We start from the raw sequence: 26,385 nt of genomic DNA on the forward strand, positions 1-26,385 counted from the left end.
GTTTTCAACACAAGGTTGACAGTTTCACAACTCATGTCCCTCTGACTGACCAATGACCTTTGCAACAGCAAAGCCCCAGAAGAAAAGGGAGGGGAAGCTATTTCTGAGCAAGTGCTCCATCAGCGGACAAAAGGTGGCTATTTAGAGGTGCAAATTGTTTTGAGGCCCAGTTAATTTGAGACTGGAGTTGCTGGCTTCTTCTAAGAGGGTGCTGGAGGAAGAAAGGGAGCAGAGAGTGAACCAGTTCTGGAATTATATCAGACTCAATGGCCTTGGAAAAAGCCTCTTGCTCTCAACCACCAGAAGGGTTTCTCCCCAGCAATGAAGGCACACTGGAGCCATTGGTTGGAAAGCAAGGAAATAGTTGTTGAGATGTGCTGCCAAGTCAGCTTTGACTTTTGGCAGCCTATGAACATGAAACCTACATGGCATCCTGCTATTCATAGTCTGCTCAGGTTTTGCAAACTCAGGACGGCAGCTTCCTTTTCTGAGTCAATCCTCTTTCCTTACTACCTTCCAATTTCTCAGCGTTATCATCTTTTTCAATGCATTGTATGTCTTCTCATGATATGTCTGAAGTATGATAGCCTCATTTTTATGGTTTTTTGGGGGAGCTATGTGGCCATGTTCTAGAAGAGTTTATTCCTGACATTTTGCCCGTATCTGTAGCTTGCATCTTCAGAGAAATGACAGCCTCAGTTAAGGTATTCTGGGTTCCATGAAGAGCGCAGGCTCAATTTGCTCTTGGACCCATTTCTTTGTCTTCTGTTGTTGTTGTGTGCCTTCAAGTCACTTCCAACCTATGGCAATCTTAAGGCAAAGCTATCACAGTGTTTTCTTGACAAGATTTGTCCAGAGGAGGCTTGCCGTTAGTGTGATTTGCCCAACCATTGGGTTTCCATGCCAAAGAGGGATTCAAAGCCTGGTCTCCCAAAATCCCATCCAGCTCTCCAAATACTACACCTCATTGGCTATCTTTGTCAGTTGTTGCCAGTTATTTTTACCAGCCCTGCTCTTGTGGAAATAAGAAATCACAAAAGGAAAGAAAAAGAAAAAAGATCCATGTGGAGCAAAATGTGTGCAAGTGAGGCTGGTGTGGGCATAGCGCACGCACACATGGTGCATGAAGGTGCCGTACAAGTGTTTAAGACTTTGAGAGGCTGCTATGGATGCAACAACTGCATGGGTGTGGGGGAAGAGAATGATACAATTATTTGGTGAAGATTGGAGGTGTCACCTTGACAATTGAGAAGGGACCGATGACAATCAAAAACCTTTCACAAGTGGAAGGTGTTAATAACAGGCTAAACACCTTTGGATGCTCCAGCATTGGACTCCCCCTATCCATCTCTTCTTTGTCCCCCTGCCTCCATTACAGAAGGCAGAGACAATCAGGAAAACATGGCTTTAATTGCCTTCCTACCAGGCATCTTGGCACAACAGCTCAAAACTTTCTTGATCTCTCTTTTTGCTAGAGATAATGGCAGCTGTAGTCCAACACATTTGAATGGGACCTAGTGATGGAAGTCTGCTCTGAACCACACTGTTGGGAAAAGTAAGGTGAGCAGATCAGCAACACCATCACAAACCCCAATCACTCTTCCAGCTTTGGACGTTTTGCCAGATACAGGACAGCTGAAGGAAGACAGTCAAAGGAAGCCATAACCTTTGGAAACAGCCATTCCTGAACTGAGGATGAAAATGAAGCTTTCCTGGGAAAGTTGGGGGCAGGCAACTCTCCAGAGGGGCTCTTCTGGATCTCTCCTTGCAACCTAACATGTGGCTGGACAGACTCAAAAGAGGGGTGAGAAGTGAAAGGATGGAAGGAAAATGACAACCAGGTCAGAAACTACTTCCACAAACTCCCCAGCATTCAACGGCTTCCACTGCAGCTGCATTCCCACAAGCCAAATATTCTTTGGCACATAGGGGTGGGGTGGGGGTCACATTGACCCAGATCAAAATCCAGCTTCGGCCAGGATGAGCTGCAAAGGAAGAGAGGCAGCAAGAACCAAGAGGATTTAGGTGAGCACACAGCTAGCAGCAAAGTGTGCTGGATAATCCAGGAAGGTGCAGCCCTTAGCTCCGCAGCATCTCAGTCTCAAGAGCTTCCAGTCACTGAATTCAATCCCCTCAGAGGCAGTTCAACCCCTTCAGAATCCTTTAGGCCAGGGATGGGGGAAAAGTGGCCCATGAGCCATATGTGGAGCCCAACTCCATTTTTTGAGGGGCTCCTGGGACACTACCAACCTGCTTGGAATCACCCTCCCCAATTTTTCCCCAACCAATTTTAATGGCACACTTGGATAAGCACTGGCTTAGAGCACCAGATATTCCTCGGCAGCCCCCCATCCAAGTTCAAGCCAGGCCTGATCCTGCTTGGCTTCCAAGATCAGGCAGGCTCTGGTGTCTTCAAGGTATATTTAGGCTTCTCCCCACCCCTAAACTCACATACCCTCCAATATTTCACAGCTGAAAACCAGGAGATGGGTGACCAAGTAACATCAGAGTTGTGAATGAGGGAGAATGCACAAGCTAGGAGATGCTATCCCAGTTGGCTTTTGTCTGAGCCAACTGGGAAGGGCTCAGGTCCTTTCTCTCTTTTCTCCCTGCCTGCTGAGTTAACTCAACACAAGCTACTTTTGTTCCTTGAGCTCACTTTACAGCAACTGTGGAGGACAAAGTAGGACATATTAAAAGCAGTTGAAAAAGTGGGATGGAAGAAAATTAATCGGGACTGTCCCTGCCAAATTGGAATGGTTAAAGGGTATGAAGTCAACAATGCCATCAATGCGCCACTACCACCAGTCCCTGGGAAAGTGGCATCTTAACATGCCTCTTACATTGGGTGCCTTTCTGTGACGGATGGAGGAATGGGACTGGCCTTGCACCCCCCTAGCCCCCATCTAATTGGCCTCTTGACATTGCTTTGCATCCAGCTGCCTGCTTCTCCCCCTCCCGGCCCTCAGAGTGCAGTTGGATTGGAAACAGATTTAACTCCCCAGATATATCGTTTCATTTAAGGGCTAGTAATTCTGTCAGTCTGGACGCTGACAAACGAGAGCTCGCCTCTGCCAATCTGGGCCCGCAAGAGTGATGCGCCGGCGTTCTTGTGGTGTCAGCCGGCCCGAGAGTTACAGGCTCCGCTGGCCTTCGGGAGGCAAGACTAATAAGAAGAGAGCCAGGCCAGGAAAGGGTGGGGTGGGGGATTTGAGGGGTCACCCGCTTGTTTATGGAGGGAGAGGTGTGTGGCAGGGCAGACGACAGACAAGAGGTCAGGGATGACACCCATAAATACCCGCTCTAAGTGAGCAGAGATGAGATGTGTCAAGAAGCTTGCAGGAAGATTTGCAGTGGGGCCAGGGCAGACAGAATAGATTGTGCTCCAGTCATCCCCAGCATTGGGACACTGTGTCCTTTTCCAGCCGCTGGATTTAATATATAATTTAATAAACCCACTCAAAACATATGCTCAGGGTGATACGGTGTGAGAGTTAAACGCCTCGGTAAATTCTCAGCTTTTAAGGAAAATGTTCATAGCTCATCTTGAAGAGAAGGTGGTAGCGGTGGGGAAAATCCCACCAGAATAACTGATTTATTTTAGCACCAACTTTCATGGCTCATGTTACCCATTTCCTCAGAGGCAGTGGTACAAACAAGGAAGCGGACTGAGCTCCATGAAAGCGAATGCTGAAATAAAACCAGCTGCTCTACAAAGTGCCACAAAAGTTACTTTTTTTCCCTCTATTCCTACCTTTCTTTTCTTGGGGGGATAACTTCTACAAACCCAGCTTCTCTTCACTACCATCAAAGTCTGCTTAAAGACCTCCCTCTTGAGCGTATATGGTGCTGTTTTGGCTACTTAAATGGTTGGCAACCTCAGCTCAAATGTTGGAATTAGAAGGAATGATAAGGAGGCTGAAATCTGGCCAAATAAGCCCTGTGTCTCTAAGGCACTGTAAGATCAACACCTCACTGGGGCAGATGGAAGCACACTTTGTTCGAAAGATCCTTATTTCCAATTCAGGGACTGCCTTCCTGGTGGGGGATAGGAAATGGCAGCTTCGCAACAGCATCTGCAGTAGCATCACACTCATCCTATGTTTGCCAGCATGGTTCTCTCTGCAACCAACCTGCCTGGCTTTGCCTGGCTTGGAAGAGCTGTTGTGAGCCTTCAAGCCATTCCTGATTTATGGCTACCCTAAGATGAATGTATCACATGTTTTTCTTGGTAAGATTTGTTCAGGCAGGCAGATTGACATTGCCTTCCTCTGAGGCTGAGAGTATGGCTTCCCCCAAGGACACTCAATGGAATTCCATGGCTGAATGGAGATTTGAACCATGGTCTCCCAGACTCCTAGTCCAACACCCAGTCCATTACACCACACTGGCTCTCTGTTTGCAAGCAATGTTGTCATGTTGTCAACTTACAGCAAACCTGTCACAGGGTTTGAAATCTTGACCACAAGATTTGTTCAGAGGAAGTTAGTCTTTATCTTCCTCTAAGGCTGAGAGAATGTGACTTGTCCAAGGTCAACATGTGGGTTTACATGTTCAAGTAGGGATTTGCACTCCGGTCTCCAGAGCTGTAATCCAGCACTCAGACCATTATACCAGACCAGCTCTCTTGCAGAGTATTCAATCACCTAATGAAACTACAAATCCCAAGATTCCATAGGATGGAGCCTTGACTGTATAGTGGTATAAAACCACTATAATTGCACAGGGAGCTAAACTCATCAGTCCAAAGAAATTCCCAAAGTGTGGATCTGTCTGAATGGTTCAGTCAAGTATTCTAAGTAGTCCTCCTTCAAATGCAGATTCCAGGAGTCCATAGGATGGAATAATGGTAGTTGGAGTGGCATCATAGGGCTATGATTGTATAATGTGAGAGGAAAGGTTGGAAAGAGGGCTTCTGTCAGCATTTAGCAAGACACCCTGCTATTTTGCAAGTCCCAGAGCTGAGGTCTGACCTTGAAAACAGGTGCAGAATATGAACTCGACACCCACCCACCCACCCCCACGTACACATACACCCTGCAGCCTTACACTGAGCCAATCATTCTCTTTATTCACCCTTTAAGGCAGAAGACAGCCCCAAAGGAACCATCTTACATCTAGCTATGAAAGGAGGTTCTTATCAAAAAAAATACCAGCAGCGGGATGAGGCAAGACAGAGAAGAGAGGATAATGTTCCCATTTTCTACTTGGCATCTACCTGAAACAAGAGGGCAGATGATGGTTCCTTATTCTTGGTTCTCAGGTCTTTCTTTCTGCAAAAATTCAAAACTAAGGCGAATAATTTGGCCAAACAAAGACATGAGGTTCAAATGCCCCCCGCACCTCAAAACATCTTTTAAATACTGTACATATGTTGCATATTGTCAAAATCAAAAAAACTGTCCCCTTCCAAGATAAAAAATTAAGCTTGCTACTGAACCAAGCTCTTTTTGAAAATAAGATTATGGCAACATGCAACATGGGGGATTTAAAAGAAGTTTGGATGGTACAAGGGCATTCAAACCTCAGGTCTTTATTGATCTGAATGACTTAGCAGCATGATTTGGATTTTTACACTAATAAGGACATGGGAACAAGGAACCAACTTCATCCTTGTTCTGAAATAGAAGATCAGGCCATACCAAAAAGTCACTCAGGCTTGAAAAAACCCAAAACAGAGCTTGTTGGCTACTAGCCCCTTTCCCACCTGATCTCTATCCTGCCCAGGCCTGGAAATAAGTTGTACCCATGGATTGCCAGGGCTGGCAGTTTTATTCTCTTCCTGAGGAGGCAGCAAAGAAGGGGGTGGTTTAGTGGGCCAATATAAAAACCACATGAGCCAGAGTTCATTTAACACATAAGCCCACCGTGGCCCCTTTTATGGCTCAGAGAAAGGATGGATGAGGAACTGAGGGATTTTGTGGGATGTGGGCAGAGGGCACAGAGCTGTTCTGCTCTGCTAGTCCAAGGAGGCTGCTTGCAAATGGAAATAAACATACACACACAGACCAGACTTCAGCATGTGACAAGGTGGCTACGCATGGCTGGCTTTAGGCATTTATAAATTGGCCACTTGCTTAGATTGACTTTACAGGGAGTGGGGGACAGGCAAGGGAGGGAAGAAGGGTCATCCACTGTCACTTTAAATCAGGCTGTGTTGTTGTTGTTAGGTGCCCTATAGTCGATTCCGACTCATGGCGACCCTGTGGATGAGACATCTCCAAGAATCCCTTTCTTCCACTTCTCTGCTTAGGTCCTGCAAACTCATGCCCACAATTGAGTCCATCCCTCTGGCATACAGTCTTCTCCTTCTCCTTGTACCTTTCCTAGCATGATTGTTTTTTTCATGCCTACCCATGATGTGGCCAAAGTAGGACCGCCTCAACTCGACCATCTTGCCTTCCAAGGAGAGCTTGGTCTGATCTGTTCAAGGACTCATTTGTTTGTCTTTTTGGCTGTCCATGGTGTCCTAAGCACTCTTCTGTCATGTACAAGCCCAGTCTACCAACTAAGTGAGAGAAATAGCTGAGGGATGTTGCTTTCAAGCTCCATTTACAAACTTCCCAGAAGGCCACCTCTGCGGCTGTATGTATGTAGCTTCACATTGCCTGTTAGCTTATGATGACCCCCTCAATTTCATAAGGTTTTCTTAGGCCCTGAAACCGCTTAAGGTTTTCTAAGGCAAGCTCCCAGGGGGTTTTAACACCAAGGAGAGCACTAGCAAACAACGATCCCTGATCTGTTGCCAGCTACAGGTACACACCCCACACCTGTTTTTATTATCCTTTGGCTCATAATAGTCATTCACACCAGTTCACTTGGTGGAGTGGGGAGTCCATTCTGGGATTAGTCTAAACCAGTGGTTCCCAAACTTTGGTCCTCCAGGCATTTTGGACTTCAGATTCTAGAATCCTTAATGGTTGGCCAAGTTCGGTAGGACTTCTTGGAGCTGAAGTCCAAGGAATCACTAATCTAAACTTTGGTCTCATTCCAACCTCTGAGCATGGCTGGGGATAATGGGAGCAGTAGCCCTCAAAAAGACAAAAAAAGAGGAGGGTCTCTTATTCCTTCAGTCCTGCCCATCATGCCCACCCTCCTCCTCTCTCCTCACCTCCAATTCTTTGAAGAAAATACAGCTTCGTGCCCACTCCACAATGGCAAAGAGGGTCTGGTCGGCCATCCTGCACATCAGCCCAAAGGCGCTGAGTTTCTCATGGCGGCTCTTGCCCTGCTCCTGTTGGAGGCAGGCCAGAATGCGGCCCTTGACCTGTGCTTCATCAGGCTCCAGCTGCAGCAGCTTCAGTATCACCTCAGGCACATCTGGGGCTGTGGCAGCACCTGGAGACCCACCACCTCCGTGACTGCCACCCCCTGGGTAGGCCTCGGGATAGGGGTAAGCCGGTGCCGCCGCCTCATGGGGATGTGCTGCGTATGGGTCCGGGAACTCAGACTTGATGGCCCGGCTGGCGAAGGGTGGAGGGTAGGGGAAGCCTGGCATGGCCAGCGCGGGCGTTCCATAGGGGCTGCGCTCATAGTCGACAGGTGTCATGGCAGAGGCACTGCTGCTGAGTGGAGGTGGTGGAGGCCCTTTGGATGCTGACACCACCCCAGGATGATGGTGGTGGTGATGGTGGTGGTGGTGGTGGTGAGCCAGGCCGTGGAGGGAGGCTGGGAGGCCACTGTAGTCTGCTGCCTGGACAGGAGAGACGACGGGAGGTGGCAGGGGTGGAGGCGGGGGTGCCACCACCGTGGTCTCCAGTTTGAAGCCGTTGGCACGGATCAGGGCCTTCTTCTGCTGCTTCAGGGCCCGGTCACGCTTGTACATGGGGCCAAACTTGTTGCGCCCACCTCGCATGCGGTCTGCGCGGACAGCTGGCAGGGGAAGAAGGAGAAAATGTGGGGAAAGGACAAGAGAAAGACACCTTAAAAATGGAGCCCTCCAGACCTCCAGCTTTGGAGAGTTCTCCTACCCGTCGATAAATACATACATTCCTTCTGAGCTGCAGAAAGTTTGCTTTGTGGGACTACAGCCCCCAGAATCCTGACCCAAGGGATAGTTCATTCTGGCTGAGGTTCTGGGAGTTGGTCCAAAACATATGGAGGGCAAGAGGTTGAGAACCAATGCTTTAGAGCACAGCATCGTTCCTGAACAAGCCAAAGAGTGCTTGTGAATAAAGATGTTGGGAATGTTAATGTTTCTTGGGACTACAGCTCCCAGAATCCCCTAGCCCCCAGGAGCTTTGGGGTCTGCCTTTGCCACCCTTCCCACATTGCTCTCTGCTCTCCATCACCCTCAACCACATTTCTCCCCCTGTGGGTCCCAAGGGATGCTCCCGACCCAGCTCTAGTTCGCTCAGGCAGCCTTGTTATGACAGTCTTGTTATGGCCACTTCCTGCAAAAAGGTCGAGCAAAGAATCTTTCTCTTATCATTCCTGCAACCTCCTCCTCCGCAGCAAGGAACAACTCCAGAGCCTATAATATACAACAGCAGCAGGAAGGGAGGTCTGAAGAGCAGCATCCAAACCCTCCGTGCAACTGATCTCAGAAAATCAGAAGGTCCTTTGCCTTCCACTGGAGTTTAGTGAGACCCACTGATCCCCCGACTCACTCACCCTTTTTTATCTGGGAAAAAATGGGATTTTCTCTACCATTTCCCAGCTGTTTTTGCAAAATCCCTTTATTGAATCACAGCTCTGAGAGCTCTCCAGTCTTCCCTGTCTTGTCCCCAGGCCAGAGAGATGGCGGTGTTCGGTGTGATCCCTTCCCTGCTATAGGTCCTGAGCGGGCCAGGGTTGGGTTGGCTTCAGCATCTCAGCTCTGTCCGAAAGAAGGTGGCTCTTGGCTTCGAGAGATTTGCATCATGCTGGATGTGCCCACCCATGTGACATCCAAAAGAGCTTGCTGCTGCACATAGTTGCATGTGGCTGCAGCACATCATGTATAGAACAAGCTGTGCCATCATTCCACGCAGGAAGAAAGCTCGCACAATCCAAGTGGATTCTGTCCCCACCCGGAGGATGCTCCACTGCTCCTGTCTCCACTCCCCACACAACTCTGGTCCTCTTTTCCCCTTGACTCCCAAACCAAGAAAAGCTAGACCAACTTTTCTCCTCCGCTGGTGAAGGAGCTGTTAGAAGTGGGCACAATCCGTGATTAGTAGGTTCCCCCATCCCATAAAACAAAGCAAAGAGAGGCCCTGGCCAATGTTTTGGACTCCAGTGCCTGCCATCCCTGACCACTGGCCATGCTGGCTGAGGCTTCTGGGAGCTGAAGTCCCAGTCACCTGGAGAGCGGAAGGTTCTCCATCCTGATAGGAACACCCTTTTACATGTTGTTAGCCATTTAATGGAACTCATTTGTTTATTTGCCAGAATACATGAATGTAGGCCAAGCTTGTTGTTCGCCTAGCCAGGCTGGCGCCAGATGTTTTTTAAACGAAAAATCCATGCTCATTGGTCATGCTGGCTGGTGGCCCATGGGAGTTGTTGTCCAGAGCACACAATGGATTGCCTATTCTGATTGGAGACAGGTCTCCACTAGAGCAAAGTCCATTATCCGCTACCAGATCATTTTTGCTGGAGTAAGAATGGAGCTGTGAATCTTACTGCCTACCTGGCTATTACTGCACAGCATCTGGCAATGAAGTTGTGTGAGAAAAGTGCCTGAATTTAGAAACAGCCCTTGAAGGAAGTGTTTGTGAGAAGGAGAGCCTCTCTTGCTGCATCTGAGCTCCAAGGAGGGCTCCAGCCAGCCAGGTGACAAGTTCTCAAGCTCAAGACATGGGCATTTGAGAGTTGCAGAACATGGCAAGATGGAGACTTCCAGTGGTGGCAGGATGGAGCATTATGAACATTCAAAGAAGGGAAAATGAAGTGCCCAGGTGCCTTCATACACCATTTATACCCTCCCCTTGTTTTGAACCCAAGAATCATCTCTGGAGTTTGTGTAGAACAGAATGTTTATGAGCATATATAGAAGGGGCAGCCAATGGAGATGGTGGATCCAGAGGCCAAATTTCTTTCCCTGGAGTGGGGGCTGCACAGAGTGCCAGCAAATGTCAAAATAAAATCACAAATGGCCCAAAGCCCATTCCTGGGTTGTGGAGGTTGAATCAAGTACACTCAGCCCCCCACATTTGCTTTTGAGGATTTGATTATCCGTGGATTATTTGCTGCCATCTCTGCTACTGCCCTATGCCATTTTTAATAGGGACTGGAAGCCTTGCAAACTTGAGAGACTCCGAATGAGGCTTATAAGCCCCTATTAAAAATTGTGTAGGGCAACAGCAGAGATGATGGCAAGTCATGCCAGCTGCCCACTTCTGCCTTGTGAAGGAGCCCCACTTTCTCAAAGGCATCCATGGTGGGTTGAATCTGCAGATCATACTTGTTTGTGAGTGGCCTAGAGTTATTTGTGTTTTTTCCACTTTTGCAGGGGGGAGGTCCTGTGCCTGTAACCTCAGCAAATGTGGAGGGCTGAGTGTGTGTGTGTGTGTGTGTGTGTGTGTGTGTGTATTTTTTAATCTTAAATTTTGCAAGAGCACTCTGTTATCTATTTTAAAATATGAACGCCTGTTCCTTGATGATTCCAAGAGAGGCAATTTACCCTAACTCCCCTACAGAAAAGAAGCATTGGGTAGGAGTCAGGGCACAAACAAAACACAACAACAATCCAATACTTGGGCCATATCTGGCCCCAGGGCTACCTACAGTTTGCCCACCCAGAGTCCTGTGTATGAGATGCAGAAGAAGAGTTTCTGGATTCAAAGGCATCCCTGGGAGTTTTGTCTTGTTTTTGAATCCAAGACCATTCTGGCTCTCTCAAAGAAGCAACAAAATTAAAGCCCAGGCCCAGACAGTGCGGACAGGCTGGCCTCTTGCTGGCCCTCCTCCCGGCCTCCCAGATTTCGGCAAAAGAATTTGCTTCCACTTTCTATTGTTCAAAGCCAAGCAAGCAGTCCCTGCCTCCTACACATACAACAAGCAGCAAACCCAAACTTATGATTCCCTCCCAACAAACTTGGGGGGAAATAGGCTAATTATTCAGAATCGCATCTAGAAAATATCTATATTTTAAAAATTGCTGTGTTGTTGTATGGTGGCCCTATTCTAGGGTTTGCTTCGCTGTCCTGAGGCTGAGAGAGAGTGACATAGAATCATAGAGTTGGAAGAGACCACAAAGACCATCCAGCCCAAACTGCCATGCAGGAACTCTCAATCAAAGCATCACCAACAGATGGCCATCCAGCCTCTGTTTAAAGACCTCCAAATAAGAAGACTTGCCCAAGGTCCCCCACTGGAATTGCATGGACGATTGGGGATTCAAACCTGAACCTAGCAAAATCCAACACTCAAACCACTACACCACACTGGCTCTCAGTATTTAAATGACAGTTCCCAGAATCCCCCAGCAGCACCCTAAAGAGAAGAGCGCATGCTCTGGCTCACCTTCCAGCCTCATTCCCACAGCCAGGCACTTCTGGAAACGGCAGTAGGGGCACCTCTTGCGCTGCGTCTTGTCAATCTTGCAGTTCTGGCTCTCCGTACATGTGTAGTGCTTGTTATTCTGCACCGTCCTCTTGAAGAAACCCTGGAAAAGGGAAGAGGAAAGGATGAAAGGGGCCAAGCGAGGAAACAGGGAATACCAGAACCTCTCTCTCCTTCTTTCCATCCCTTGGAGAAACCAGCTTGTCTTTGGGAGGCAAGAAGAGGAGACAGAAATGCACTTTACCTATGCTCAGGAAAACACTTGCCTGAAGTTATAGCAGAGAGAACTGAGGGACTGATCACTTTAGCACTCTGGATTTTTTTATTGTGGCTGCATCCTAATTAATGCAGTTTGATACTGTTTTAACTGTTATGGCTCAGTGCTATGGGCTCCTGGGATTTGTAGTTTGAGGTGGCACCAGGGATCTCCGACAGAGAAGGCTAAACATCTCACAACACTCCAAATCCCAGAATTCCATAGCACTGGGCCGGGGCAGTTAAAGCAGTGTCAAAAGTGCATTATTCCTGCAGTGCAGATGCAGTCCCCGTTGGTCAGTTCCAACTAGAGTAGAACCTAGGGCCCCATTCACACTACAGAATCATTGCGCTGTTGTTCCACATTAACTGCCATGGCTCCGTCCTACAGAAGCTGGGATTTGCAGTTTAGGAAGGAGCATTGAGAATTCTCAACCAAAGAGAGTTAATATCTCTACAAACTACAAATCCTGGGATTCCACAAAAATGGAATGACAGCAGTATAACTGTGTCCTGTGAATGGACCCCATGGAATCAACAGTCAAAGGATCCCTTTTCAGGTCTAAGCATAGGACCTATCTCTTTAATTACTTGGTTAATCCTTATTCCCTCAGTAAATCAATCAAAGCATGAATTGTTCCTTCATCCATCATGCCATTCAGTTTAATGCAATAGTAGACCATGCCTATTTCATACCTATGTATATGTGTGTGTGTGTGTGTGTGTGTATAATATGTGAACGAATATGTATTTACAGTATATATATATGTGCTTTCAAGTCGTGGGAAGGATTGTACATATATACATAAACATACGCATATTATGTGTGTGTGTGTGTATATATATATATATATATATTCATGCATGTATATTTATGTGTGTGTGTTATTGTTGCTGTTTTGCTTTGCATGACATTTGTGTTGCAACCTCTTAGAAAATAAAAAGAGCAAAATGAAACAAGGGAAATTATTACTATTATTATATCATCATCATCATCATCATCATCATCATCATCATCATCATCATCATCATCATCATCATCATCAGAGGGGTCGGAGATCTCCTTCCATGTTCAAGAGCCTGACAAGTCTAGATGCTCTCTGGGATGCTATCTCCCTTTGCAAAAGGTCTTCAAAAACGGCATTTGCTCAGAAAACCCAGGCCTTTCTCTCGAGGAGACCCACCTGAGACAATGAACCCCCCCAAAACACCAGGAAAACCATATCTATAGCTGACTTTCCTTTTGCTCCGTCGCCTCCGAAGATGCGCTTTTATCACTGATTTAAATCAAATGAGGTTTTTCCATGAGTAAGAGCTTACAAACTTCCCTTTTTATAAACCAGTCTAACTCAGAAATAGCATCGCAATGCTCACACAAACAAGCCAAAGCTTTAATGCGGAGTTAAACCAATCCTTCCTGAATGGAGGAAGAAAATCTTTCTGGGGGAGAAATAATAATAATAATAATAATAATAATAATAATAATAATAATAATAATAGCGTTCCCTGCATGATAATTATCATCCAAAGAGGTGCGCTTGAAGAAAGCTCAATAATTGATTTTTATTGCTAACATTATACAGTATATATAATTTGATAAAAAAAAAAAAAAAAAAAAAAAAAAAAAAAAAAAAAAAAAAAAAAAGATGATGTTGATGATGGTGATTCGGGCTTCGTTTATTTCTGAATGGTTTGGGGATTCGTTAGGTAATTTCGTTCCTGTCGGTCTTCGAGCGCAAAAAGGGAGTGAAAAAGGCAAGCTCCTTTTGATCCGGAGTGACACCGAATCAGGAGGAAGGACTAAAATAAAATGACTATTCCGATTATAGTTATTCCCATCCTTTCCTTTCCTTTCTTCCGAATTAAAGCCGGAGGACGGGATGAAACTCCCTTTTGGGGAGGAGGAGGACAACGATTCCTCCGAACCAAAACCAAAATAAATCAACCAATCAGGATCTCAAATTGTATTTCTGAGGTTTCCTTCCCGACATTTCCCAATTCCTAAGTCGGAGAACCTGCAAGGAACCCGGCGAAAGCCTCCACGGGAAGCCGCTGCCCGGCATTAATAATCAATCAATCAATCAATCAATCAATCGTTATCATTAATATCCATACTAAAATGGCTGTATCATCATTCGTTCTCTGTCTCGTTCCCACCTTTTCCTTTCGTAGGACTTTGCTGGCCATCATCCACCCTTCATTCCCATTATCAGAATCACAGAATCAATCCTCTTCATGTTTCCAAATAGTCTCGGATCAAAGGCTCTGGGCGAGGTTTTGGTCCTTCCCAGAATCTCCTTTTCGTTGCAATCCTTCCCCCTGGTTTTCCATGGTGTTTTGGGGGGGGCTTTTAGGGCGACCCCTTCCCAAATTCCCCCACAGAAAAGCCCCTTTCCCAGACCCTCTTTTGAGGGTGCGTTCAGGTTTGGGATAAAACTTTGGGGGGCTTTGATTCGTTCGAAATGAAGGTCGGCGGGGAGCCCTCCCCCCGTTGAAGCCAGAATCTGACCTGATAGTATTCTATGATGATGATGATGATTCTTATTATATTCTGCCTTTCTCTCCCATAAAGGGCCGGCAGCACTGAAAAAGGACACAAACACAGGGCTGGCCAGAGAGGACGTCCTCCTCGCCCCAAAATGGAGGACCTTCGGTTTGAAAAATGGAGGACACGGCCAAATGCAAAGCTCCAAAGGCTGATAGGAATGTCAATGGATGCTTCTTCCTCCTGCTGCTGCTCAAAATGGAGGACCTTTGGGAATGCCTCCTGGACGGAAGGTAGGAATGGAGGACGTGTCCTGGAAAAGAGGACCTGCCTGGCCCACCCGCTACATTCAGAGGTGTAAACACACACACACGATATAATTATGTATATGATATATACATACACACACACACACACACACATATATATATATAGTTGGGGCAATCTTTGCCTCCTCTAAGAAGAGATCCTGGCTTCTTCTAATCCTGATTCCCTAAGGATCCCTGAAAACTTCATTGGCACCAATTCTAAAACCTCTTCCTGGAAGAGGATGCAGAGGCATGATTTAACTGCCCCCAAATCAAGCAATGAACCCATTTCCAAAGTGAACAAGGGTTCCAAGGTGGCCAATGGCTGGGGTTTTAGGGAGAGGTTAAGGAGGGCCAGGGGATAAAGGAGGGGATGGGGGAAGGTTAGGGGACAGGTTAGGGAGTGCTCCCCTTCCAAGGAAGCGTTGGTTCCCCCTTTAGGGGAGAAGTCAGGGGGACTAGGGGGGCATCGGTTGGAGAAGGGAAGCTTTGGCCTGCCCCCCACCCACTTAGGAGATCGGTTAGGGGCTGGGGAGGGGGAATAGGCTAGGGATAGAGGACAGATTAGGGGCTAGGAGATAGGTTAGCAAAGGGAAGCTTTAGTCCGGGGAGAGAGGGGATCATAGGTGAAGAGTGCCCTCTTTCTCCTGGGAAGCTTTAGCTTAGGGGCTAATCAGGGGATAGATCCGGGGCTAGGTGAAGGCGTTTCCCGGGGAGCTTTCCCTCCCTGGGTGCCCGGGCTTCCTTACCTTGCAACTTTCGCAGGTGAGGAGCCCATAGTGGTAGCCAGAGACCTTGTCCCCGCAGACGGGGCAGAGCTCGTCCAGGTCCTCGTCGTAGGAGTAGTCCATCCTCCGCTCGGAGCCTGGATGGAGAAGGAGGAGAAGTGGTCAGAGGCTGAGCCACCGCCGTCGGGGAAGGAAAGCGGGAGAAGGGGAAGGCAGCCCTTTTTATAGCGCTCTGGGCAGAGAGAGAGACAGAGAGGGGTGAGGAAGGATGCTCCTGGTGATGATGAGGATGATGATGCTCCTCTTGCAAAGCAGGCTTTGGGAGAGGAGGAGGAGGAGGAGGAGGAGGAGTGGAGGGCCCATCATTCCCCCCCCCTCTCTCTCTCAGGAGACGCCCCTCCGAGGGACCCCCTTCCCCCCAATCCTAGGGGCTCCTCCTCCTCCTCCTCCCTCCCAAATATAAAGAGAAGCGGGCCAGAAACAGAAGGGACCCCATTCTGCTCTGCTTTCATGGCCCTTGGGTTCCAATTCCGGCCCTCTTGCCCAAAGGGAGCCAGGAATGGGGGTCTGGGGTGGTTAGCTTTGGGAACCAGGGGGTCTTGGGGGTCTGGGAAAGGGCTCAAGGAGTCTTCCCTTCCGCATCCATCCAAGGGATCCAAACCAAGGGCTGCCGTCGTTGGGCCTTCAAGTCCTTTGCTATCATGGGGTTTCTTCACGTTTGTTTGCCTTCCTTTGAGGCTGAGAGAGTGTCACTCGCTTTAGGCCGGGCAGCAATTGAGCCAGGATTCGAACCCTGGACTCTCCAAACAACTAAACTACGCTGGGATAGGAATGCACCGAGGAAAGGAGAGGAGAGGAGGCAGAACAACACCAATAAGAATAAGAATAATGTTAACCATGATGATGATGCTAATGGTGATTACAATGATAATAATAATGATGATGATGATAGTAATGATAATACTAATGATTAATAATGATAGTGGTGATGATAATGATAATAAGGTTGATGAGAATGATAACAATAATGATTATAATGGTGATGACAATGATAGTAATAATTATTATGATGACGATAATAATAATAATAATAATTAGTAATGATGATGTTGGCAATTATAGTGATAATACTGTAATGACGATGATGAACATGATGTTGACAATGATTATTATTATTATTATGGTGATAACAATGATCATGATATTAATAATGATGATGATGGTGGTGGTGATGATAATGATTATGATGATGACAAAGATAATAAAAATGATGATAATGACAATGATAATGATAATAGTATTTGCGCAGGATGATGGGAGATACGACACAAGGTTGCCCCTTTCCTCCCTCCTCAAGGGCTCAATTGACCATCCACACGTGCAAAGCGGTTGGTAAACCGGTCTCACTCCGGTTTACTTTCCTCCTTTCCTCCCTGCTTCTTGAGAATGAAGGTGTGGAAAAAGGATGGCATCCCTTCCCTCTATTTAACCACTTCCTGATTACATTTTTAGGCGTGGGAATGGGGCAAGGGACACAGAGAGACCCCCGTTCACACGTGCGTCCACACTGACACGCGTCTGCGTTTCTCGGGAGGCTTTGAAACTTTCCAGGGCGGGTTGGTTTCCCCGCCGCATTTGGATGCTTTTTTAAAAATGGAGTGACTCCGGAGTCAAACACTAGGATCAACGAAGGAGAGCAAACCAAGCCAAAACCTATTCTTCTCTTGAAGAACATCAGCCACAACCGTCATAGATTTTGATGGCTCCTTTTTCTTTTTTTTTCCTCTTTAAAGGCTCTTAAATGGATCCCCAACAAAACGAAACGAAAGTGGTTCATAAAAGTCGAGGGAGGATGGAGGGGATGTGCATTGCAAGATTTGGACGCTTTGGAAAGAAATAACAGTCCTAATAATAATAATAATAATAATATAAATGCAACTCTCCCTTCCTACATGCTTTGGAAAGATATAACAATCCTAATAATAATAATAATAATAATAATAGAATAATAGAATAGCAATTCTCCTTTCCCAGTTGGTTTGGAAAGAAATAACAATCCTAATAATCATAATCATAATCATAATATCATGATATAATAGCAGTTCTCCCTTCCTAAATGGTTTGGAAAGATATAACAACCCTGATAATAATAATAATATATTAATATAATAGCAATTCTCCCTTTCTAAATGCTTTGGAAAGAAATCACCTAATAATAATAATAATAATAATAATAATAATAATAATAATAATAATATAGTAATTCTCCCTTCATAAATGCTTTGGAAAGAAATAATAATAATAATAATAATATCATATAACATAATAGCAATTTTTCCTTCCCAGATGGTTTGGAAGGAAATAACCATCCTAATTATAATATAATAGCAATTCTCCCTTCCCAGGTTCTTTGAAAGGAAATAACTCTTTGGAAAGTGTCACACCACTTTAACTGCCAGGACTCCATTCTTGGGATTTATAGTTTGGTGAGGCGGCTGCCCTCATCAAACTACAAACCTTGCAAACTACCAACTACTTTGACAAACTACAAAGCCTTCAAACGAAGCAAGGGTTGTGACCTCCAGGAGTTGGACTGCAGCTCCCAGCATCCCTAGGAACATCTGGAAGACCAAAAACTATGACCCCCTGAACATATTAAGTTGTGTTTCTTTTGAGTTTCCTTGGGTTCCCTTCTGGGAAAAGGCGGCATACATCTAAATGAAATAAATACAGTAAATGGATGCCTAAATGAACTGTAAAGGGAAACTGTTGTGGGTTTCTAGGAGTTTAGAAATACAGTAAATACACATCTCCAGCCATTTCTCCAAACAGAAGCACCTTTTTCCTTTTGGAGGGGAAAGGTATAGAGCCAGCAAGTGTAATGGTTTAGGACTGGGAAGGTCACACTCTCTCTTTTATCTATATGGAAAGTCTATATAATATGGAAGGAATTACATATGGGCTCCATGTATGCACACACAGATAGGGATACATAGGAAGGTACTCAAATATCTATATAAATATTCAGTTTATAGGGAATGTATATGTGAGGAGGCTGCGACTACATAGGAATTAGGAATCCTACATAGGAATTATATCCCTATATACTTATAGGTTGGCCATAGAAACCCACTGAGTGACTTTGGGCAAGTCACACTCTCTCAGCCTCAGAGGAAGGCAATGGCAAACCCTTTCTGAACAAATCTTTCCAAGAAAGACTCATGATAGGTGCGCCATAAATCAGGAATGGCTTGAAGGCACACAACACCACACACTTATGGGTCACATAGTGTGTGCAAAGTAATAACACCCCAAATCCACAAAACAGGGATGTGTTTACTGGGAAAACCAAAATGCACAAAATGCAGGTTGCAAGTTTCCTCAGTATGGTTCTTTAAACACCTTTTGCCTGGAGAAGAAGAAGCCAGGAAAAGCTTGCAGCCTATATTTTGTGCATTTTGGATGGAACTATATAGGAATTAGGAACCTTACTTAGGATTTATATCCCTATTTAATTACAGGTGACATAGTGCATGCAAAGCACAATAACATGCCAAAACCACAAAATATGGAAACCAACCCAAATGCACAAAATGCAGGTTTCAAGCATTCTCAGTATGATTTTTAAACACCTTTTGCCTGTGGAGCCTGGAAAAGCTTGTATTTACATTTTGGTTGAACGTCTACATAGGAATTAGGAATCCTGCATAGGCTGAGGTGGCTGTTTTTCTGAGGCAGCCATTCTTTTCAGAGGAGAAAAAGATGGCAGAAAAAGATGCGCTTCCTGAGGGAAGGCTGAGGGGCTTAAAAGTTGCTCGGTTCACATTGTGTGTGGGGTGTGTGGGGTGCGTATGTGGGTCCCCTTTTTTGTATTTTCCCTCCTCATTCCTCACAAGGAGGCCCCTAACTCAGGTCTCAATGCCAATTTTCCTCATAGGTGCCATTTCCCCCCACAGAATTTACAGGGAGTATTCCCGCCTTTTTCTAACAGCCTTCAAAAACTCACTTCAGGGCCCAAAATGGGCCCAAAATACTGTAGGCGGGAAAATCCTGAGGTAAAAAACAAAAGCATTATTTCCACACTATAAATCCACGATTTACACGTTGCCACAGGGTTTTATCCTTACCTATATATACATATACTATGAAACCCATCCAAAGGGAGCTGTCTTGGCCCTATAGACAAGTATAATAATGCCAAATACATCTTGCAAGCATTTCCACCAGCTTCTTCTTTATCAGGCAAAAGGTGTTGAAAAATCATACTAAGGAAGCTTGCAAGCTGTATTATTTGGTGCGTTTTGGTTGGTTTCCATATTTTGTGGATTTGGCATTATTATACTTGTCTATAGGGCCAAGACAGCTCCCTTTGGATGGGTTTCATAGTATATGTATATATAGGTAAGGATAAAACCCTGTGGCAACGTGTAAATCGTGGATTTATAGTGTGGAAATAATGCTTTTGTTTTTTTACCTCAATATTTTCCCGCCTTTTTCTAACTGACCTCAGAAACTCCCCTCAGGGCACAAAATGGGTGCAAAATAGGCGGGAAAATATTGAGGTAAAAAAACAAAAGCATTATTTCCACAGTATGAATATATTTTCTCCACTTTATACACGTTGCCACAGGATTATACACACACACACACACACACACAGAAACCTATTCAAAGGTTGGCCGCATTGCCCTAAAGACACAAGTACAATAACATCCCAAATCCACAAAATATGGGGACAACCAAAATGCTCAAAATACATCTTGCAAGCATTTCCACTGGCTTCTTCTTCACCAGGCAAAATGTGTTTAAAAATCATACTGGGGAAGCTAGCTTGCAAACTGTATTTTGTGCAATTTTTGGTCCCACAAAAATACAGCTTGCAAGTTCGGTCCCATATTTTGTGGATTTGGCACATTATTGTATTTTGCATACACTATATGTCCCAGCAGTCCTCACCATTTGCAATGCTAGCTTGAAGTTTCAGTCCCACAGTACTTGTTATTTGTGTGAAATTATTCACAACGACTTAAGTGCATAGAAAAATAGCCTCTCAGGGGTAAGGCTTAGTTGGCTTCTTTGCCAGAAGCTAGTTTTTTAACATGCAAGGAGAAGCGTGTCTATTCAAACTCCTTGGAAAGCATTGAAATACATAAACACTAAAAAAAAATAAAAAAATAAATCCATGTTGTGTTTTGTTCTTTGTTGGAAGGAAACCTCCAAAGAGAAAGATCCTTTTGGTTGGTCATCTATAGCTAAGAATAGCAAGGGAGGCATTTTGGCCGCTGTGTTTTGCGGAGGAGGAGGAGGAGGAAAATGGCTGCCCCAGTTATATCCTGCAGTGCCTGAGCAAGAAGCCACAGGATGGATGCCAGCTTTTCTTCAAAGCAATGGGTCTTTTAATACAGGATAGCAGAAGGCTGGCCCTCATAAAGCACCCCAAGGCAACAGTGCCTCTGAACATGGACAGTGTGCCAGGACCAGTTCTCATACTAGTAAAATATTATTGAAGGAAAGTGACCCAGCTTGAGCAGATGAGACCGATTCAGAAAATGGAGGCGAAATCATTTGGTTGTCACTCTTTCCAATGACTTAAAGCTCACGGAAGTTACCGTTTTAGACTCATGTTCCCAAAATAACCTTCAACTATCCTACCAACTAGGGGTTGCAGTCCAAAACACTATGTAGGATGGACAGTTTGTGTCCCTGGACTGCAGCTCTCATGATCCCTCAATCATTTGATGGGAACCGCAAGCTCTGGAGGGCCAACCCAGCCGACAAAAAAAGGGTTTTGAGGAAATATTTTTGTGGATTTGGCATGTAATTGTACTTTGCAATCCTGGTAGATTTTGTCTACCAAACTGGAAGGGAAAATGAATGCCTCAGAAAGCAGGAACAAAATGAAAGATAACCTTGAAAGAAGTGGAAAACTGGGTCAGAAGGAAGGAACAAGGGGGATTTAACAGAGGGAAAATGCAGAATGCTGAATTTAAACCCTAAGCCCAATACAAATCTACAGGACAAAGGGATGCATGGCTTGGCTCTTGAAGACACAGATAACAGTGTGGTGTTGCAGCAAAAATGGCAAACGCAATTGTAGGCTGCATTGGAACGACTCCATGGTCCCCCAAATAGTTTGATTTGATTCCTGGCTAGCTAGAACCCACCTTAGTGTGCTTTATCCCTATTTTAAGAAGGTTATACACAAACTAGGATGGAATTCAGAAGGAGGAGGCCATGAAGATGGTCCTTGTAATGGAAAGCAAGACTTTGATGGAAATTTGGAAGGCATTGGGTATGTTTCGTTAGGAGGAGAGTTGATTAAGGCAAAGGATAATACCCTTCAAATCTCTTCTCATAAACATCTGAGCTTTGCATCCTAAAGCTAAATCTAATGGGACTTGCTTCATAGGAGGGCATATTTTGGATGAATATGAAGGGAAATATCTTCAGAATAGGACCAGATGGACAACGGGGCCAAAGGATTTGAGGGGGGTGCAAAGGTCTTCAAGCAGAGCCATCTCTCAGACTTGTTCTAGGTTCAGTTCTCTGTCCCAAACCAAGGATTGAACTAGGTAAAACCTTATAGGACCCTTTTAGCTCCGTGACCCTAGAAGAGTATTCACCCATTCCATTATCTCAGCTTGAGAAAAGTGGAGGGTACCTGTCCCTTTGGAAATTAATTTTAATTTTGGAAGACAAAAAGGCAACAAAAAGCCACTGAGCATGTGCAGAGGGCCCTTCCCATCATCACAAGCGGAATGTGAGACCGAAAGGAGCAGAGTTTTAGGTCGGTTGTGGCTTCTAAGTGCACACAATTTTCGGACTCCACACCCAAATTCACAGATTTAAAGCCACGTACGCACAATTTAGTGAATGGTGAATGGCTGTGGCCAACTCCAACCCTTGCTTTCTCATCCTAAATCCAAGGGAAAAGGTGTCTTTTTGTACTGCAGCACCCAAAGTCCCCCAACATTTGTAATATAAAAAGTAGTCCCATATATTTGTACATTTTGTGGTAAAAAAAGAAAAGAAAAAGTTGCTTTGAAATTAGGTGAGAGTTGTAGTTCAAAAAGTAACTTTCTTGCACGCCTGATCTGGCTGAGGGGATCTCTAGTTACTTTGGAATAAGGAAAAATACAACTCCTGTATGGTCAGTTTTTTCTCTTTCTTTAAAAACTAGGAAGGGCAATAATTGGTGTTGGCAAGCGAGAAACCATTTAGGAACAAAAGATGAGGGAAACTCAAATATATTGCCTGTCGGCCATGAATTTCATAGGGTTTTCTTAGGCAAGGGACGCCATTTCCTACCATCTGAAAGGCTTGTAAGAAAGCTTGCCCTGCTCCGTGTTTCTTTTGGCTCATGGAAGCCCAGACCTGGGAATGGCTATTAAGTTATCTAGGAATAAACAACTCCATCAGCAATGTAAAGAATACTTGCAGATTTTCTCATCCTCAGTGAGAAAGGGTTTCTGGAGCCACTGAGAAAACCGTCAACTACGACAAGAGTTTTCACATTTTGAAATGTATTCTGTGAAAAATTCGTTTCCACGAGAAATAACTTCTCATGTTAAAAAAAAGAGATAGAAAAGCAGTGCATTTTGCACATAATGCGATGGGTTTTGCACAAAAGAAAATGCTATTCCTTTCCCCACAAAATCAGACTAAACTAAATGAAACCTGAAAGAACACCTCTCTTGGAATCTCTGGCACAACTCTATGGCCAACATCTGTGTGAATTTGACCACAGAGTTGTGCTGGAGGACCTAAAATTGCCTAGAGCAGTTTTCTCTCTAGGAATCTCTCCAGTGTGAATCTGTGGCCAAATTCCAGAAGAGTCACGCTGGAGGACTTTTGGAGATTGCTAGGGAGATACATAGTAAGGAAATTCAGAGATATAGTCTGTAGAATCAATATGTAGAGAGATCTTGCAGCACTTTTGAGACTCACTGAAAGATAGAAGTTGCAGCATGAGCTTTCCTAGGCTAAAGTCTACTTTCTCGGATGCATTTAGTGGGACAGACATATATATGCCATCTCACATACCAATGGCATATATGTGTGTGTCCCTGGCTTCACTCCACTAAATGCATCTAAGGAAGTAAACTTTAGTCTAGGAAAGCTCATGCTGCCAATATTTTTCTTTCAGTGAGTCTCAAAGGGGCTACAAGGTCTTCTAAATAGTAATAGAAATGGGGGTGGGTGGGTTGAGGGTTCAGATTGTATATTTTAACCTTGTAAGCCGCCCAGATTGCATTTTGTAGAGAGGCGGGATATAAATAATAATAATAATAATAATAATAATAATTATTATTATTATTATTATTATTATTATTATTATTATTATTATTATTATTATTATTATTATTAAATGTGTGAATAATCAAATCCGCAAAAGTCAAAGCCGCAAATGTGGAGGGCTGACCGTAACAACTGCCATTTGAGGAAGGGGGATTCAGGGGCCTAGAAAGACAGGAGGCTGGGATGGGAAAGCAAACAGATAGCCAAGCATCTTGACCCCCTTTATCTGCACCATAGGCCTTGTATGTCACTGGACTGTTGCGAAGGCAAATGCCCCAAAGTGGACAGGAAGCCGATGCAAAACAAACCTAGGAGGTGGCACAAGAGCTTTCCTGCCCTGTTTGCTATGTGGTGGAGTTAAGCGATTCTAAGAAACCATTGCACAACTATGGCAGAGCGCATTTAGTTTGACAGTGCCCCACATTCCCAGCCTCCCTCACCCCAAGACTGAAGCTAAAAAGCACGCTGAAAGTGGATAAAACCCCGCAATTACTGCAACGGCCTTGACAGCGCCAGCCACTTACATCCTTCACTTACTTGGGAAATGCCTCTTCTGTCTCTCTCTCTGCCTCTCTGTCCACAGAGCTGGAGAAAACTCCGGACTTCTCGCACAGTTAGAAGCAGCCAAATCCTTGGACCTGGATCTTAATCCGGATGGACTGACATGGGAAAAATATATTTTCCTCTTCCTCCTCCTCCTCCTTCCTTTGTGGGGTCTCTTTGTCAGATTCCTTCTCCTACAGAAGGGTTCAAACAGGTACCCTTGTTTCCAAGATGTGCAGTTTGTGCCAAGCTCTCCAGCTGCTCGCTGCCTCCAAATGGTGGTCAAGATGGAATAGTTGCCTCATTGGCTTTTCCCGTGGTCACGTGACGCTGTTATAACCAAAAGAACGAAAGAGAGAGAGAGAGAGAGAAGAAAAGGAGAGAAAAATTATGATACAACATAATGTTCATAAACCAGCTGCATTTGAATGTGGCAGCTGAGAAGATAAAGCGAGACCTTTGCCATAGATAACGCAAGCGGAGAAGGAAACCTGTGAATGGATGAGTGGGGAGAGGAGGCCTTTGCAGGTCCAGAAAAGATGCTCATTAAAAGGAATAAGGGAGGAAGAGGAACCAGGTTTGATTTATGGCCCAACAAGGTCTCCCCCAACGTAGAAGGACACTCTGGTTGAGGGAGCTGGTCTCCGCCTGGTTTAGTCTGGATTTGTCAAACCAGAACAGCTGTCCTGGGTAGATGCTCCAGTCCCATTCTGCCAATGGCTACTGCATGAAGCTGAGTTGATGGGTTTACTCTGATTGGGACTAACAATAGGATTTAGGCCTGTGCATGTGTTTTCAAAAACAACAGGACACCAACAAGAAATACTGCAGAAATACTCCAATATGAGACCTGCCCTGCTTCAATGGTAGGCAATTCCGGGGACTGTAGCTTTGTGAGACATTTAGCCTCCTCTGTCACAGAGCTCTGGGGCCACAATCAACAACAATTCCTAGGATTCCCTAGCACCGAGCCAGGGCAGTTAAAGCAGTCTCAAAGTGGATTATTTCTGCAGTGTGTTTTGGACCAAAGTTTATAGCATCTCTTGGTGGACCAAGATGCAGAAGTGACAGGTCAGCAGTAGGTTGGTGTTACATAGGATTTCTCACTGACGTCATGAAATACTCCATATTAGCAGAAGGGCACATCATACCCTCACTTTGAGTACACTGAAATTTCCATTGGGGTCCAGAAACACCGCAGAATAGTTTTCTAAAACTATCCTAATGTTTGAAGTTTAGTGTGACTAACAAGCATTATTTTCTGATTGATTTTTCAGGGGCAGTTGGGATACGGTGAACTTGCCATCTGCCAGGAAGCTAGTGAAGACTCCCAAAGGCCATGGTAAGTCTACTAAAAAATGTACAAGTGAAAACCGAACTATGGTATGTGCCACAAGGGTCATGTAACATCACCAACCCATAAATTGGCACGTGGAGATTCATGCTGTGTGATTCCAATGTAGGGATCTCACCCCAAAAGTGGTAATATTAGAATACAGTGGTCCCTCCACATTTGCTGGGGTTAAGTACCTCCATGAATGTGGAAATACTGCAAATAAAAAACCACTATGCTTTTTACCTGAAAGAAGGCCTCTATGGGAATCCCCAGGTCCTCTAGTGCAACTCTATGGTCAACATCTGCCAGAGGTTGATCATAGAATCATGCTGGAGGACCTACAAATGCCTAGAGAAGTGTTTTCTCTTGGAACTTCTAGGTCCTCCAGCACAACTCTATGGTCAACGTCCAGCAGAATTGCTTTAGAGCAGTGTTTCCCAACCTTTCTAATGCAGTTCCTTATGTTGTGGTGACCCCCAACCATGAAATTATTTTCATTGCTACTTCATAACTGTAATTAAATAGGTGTTTTCCAATGGTCTTAGGCAACCCCCATGAAAGGGTCATTCGACCCCCAAAAGGGTCCCAACCCACAGGTTGGGAACCACTGCTTTAGAGGATTTAAAGATTCCAAGAGATATCAGTCAAACCTGCAAAGTCAAAGCTGCAAATGTGGAGGGCCAACTGTACTGTTAAACCAATCATTGTGTTAAGACAGGTTTTAACTCTTAAAAGCTCAAAACAGTTTGCAGCCTATGAACCTGTTTGGATGCTAATTTCTTCAAAAGAGGCACCTGGACAGGCATGTCTCTGTGTATGCGACTTTGAGTGACCCATGGACTCAGGTAAGGAATACTCAGAGGAAGATTTGCAAGTTTCTCCCTCAAACATATAACCTCCAGTACCTGAAATATAGGCTACAGTACCAGACACAACTTTCTCCTG

At 45.0% G+C, this 26,385-nt stretch overlaps 1 protein-coding gene across 6 annotated transcripts in view; it reads right to left on the bottom strand.

Annotated features, from left to right (window-relative positions):
* The window catches only part of NR5A1 (nuclear receptor subfamily 5 group A member 1), a 38,792-nt gene extending 14,467 nt beyond the window's left edge, over positions 1 to 24,325 (bottom strand). Inside the window, exons 1-4 of one of the 6 annotated variants that reach the window (XM_042479078.1) lie at positions 24,099 to 24,325; positions 15,285 to 15,400; positions 11,449 to 11,590; positions 7,112 to 7,872 (exon numbers count right to left, since the gene is read on the bottom strand). In XM_042479078.1, coding sequence (XP_042335012.1) covers positions 7,112 to 7,872; positions 11,449 to 11,590; positions 15,285 to 15,386 — 1,005 coding nt within the window. In that variant the 5' untranslated portion in view covers positions 15,387 to 15,400; positions 24,099 to 24,325. Of the gene's footprint in view, positions 1 to 7,111; positions 7,873 to 11,448; positions 11,591 to 15,284; positions 15,401 to 18,895; positions 19,500 to 20,219; positions 21,361 to 22,571; positions 22,647 to 24,085 lie in introns of those variants that run through there. The other 5 variants (XM_042479081.1, XM_042479082.1, XM_042479080.1 and 2 more) reach the window with 5 other exon arrangements.
* Positions 24,326 to 26,385: the final 2,060 nt, after the last annotated feature.

This window comes from Sceloporus undulatus, chromosome 7 (genome assembly GCF_019175285.1).
Source record: "Sceloporus undulatus isolate JIND9_A2432 ecotype Alabama chromosome 7, SceUnd_v1.1, whole genome shotgun sequence".
Taxonomy (NCBI): Eukaryota; Metazoa; Chordata; class Lepidosauria; order Squamata; family Phrynosomatidae; genus Sceloporus; species Sceloporus undulatus.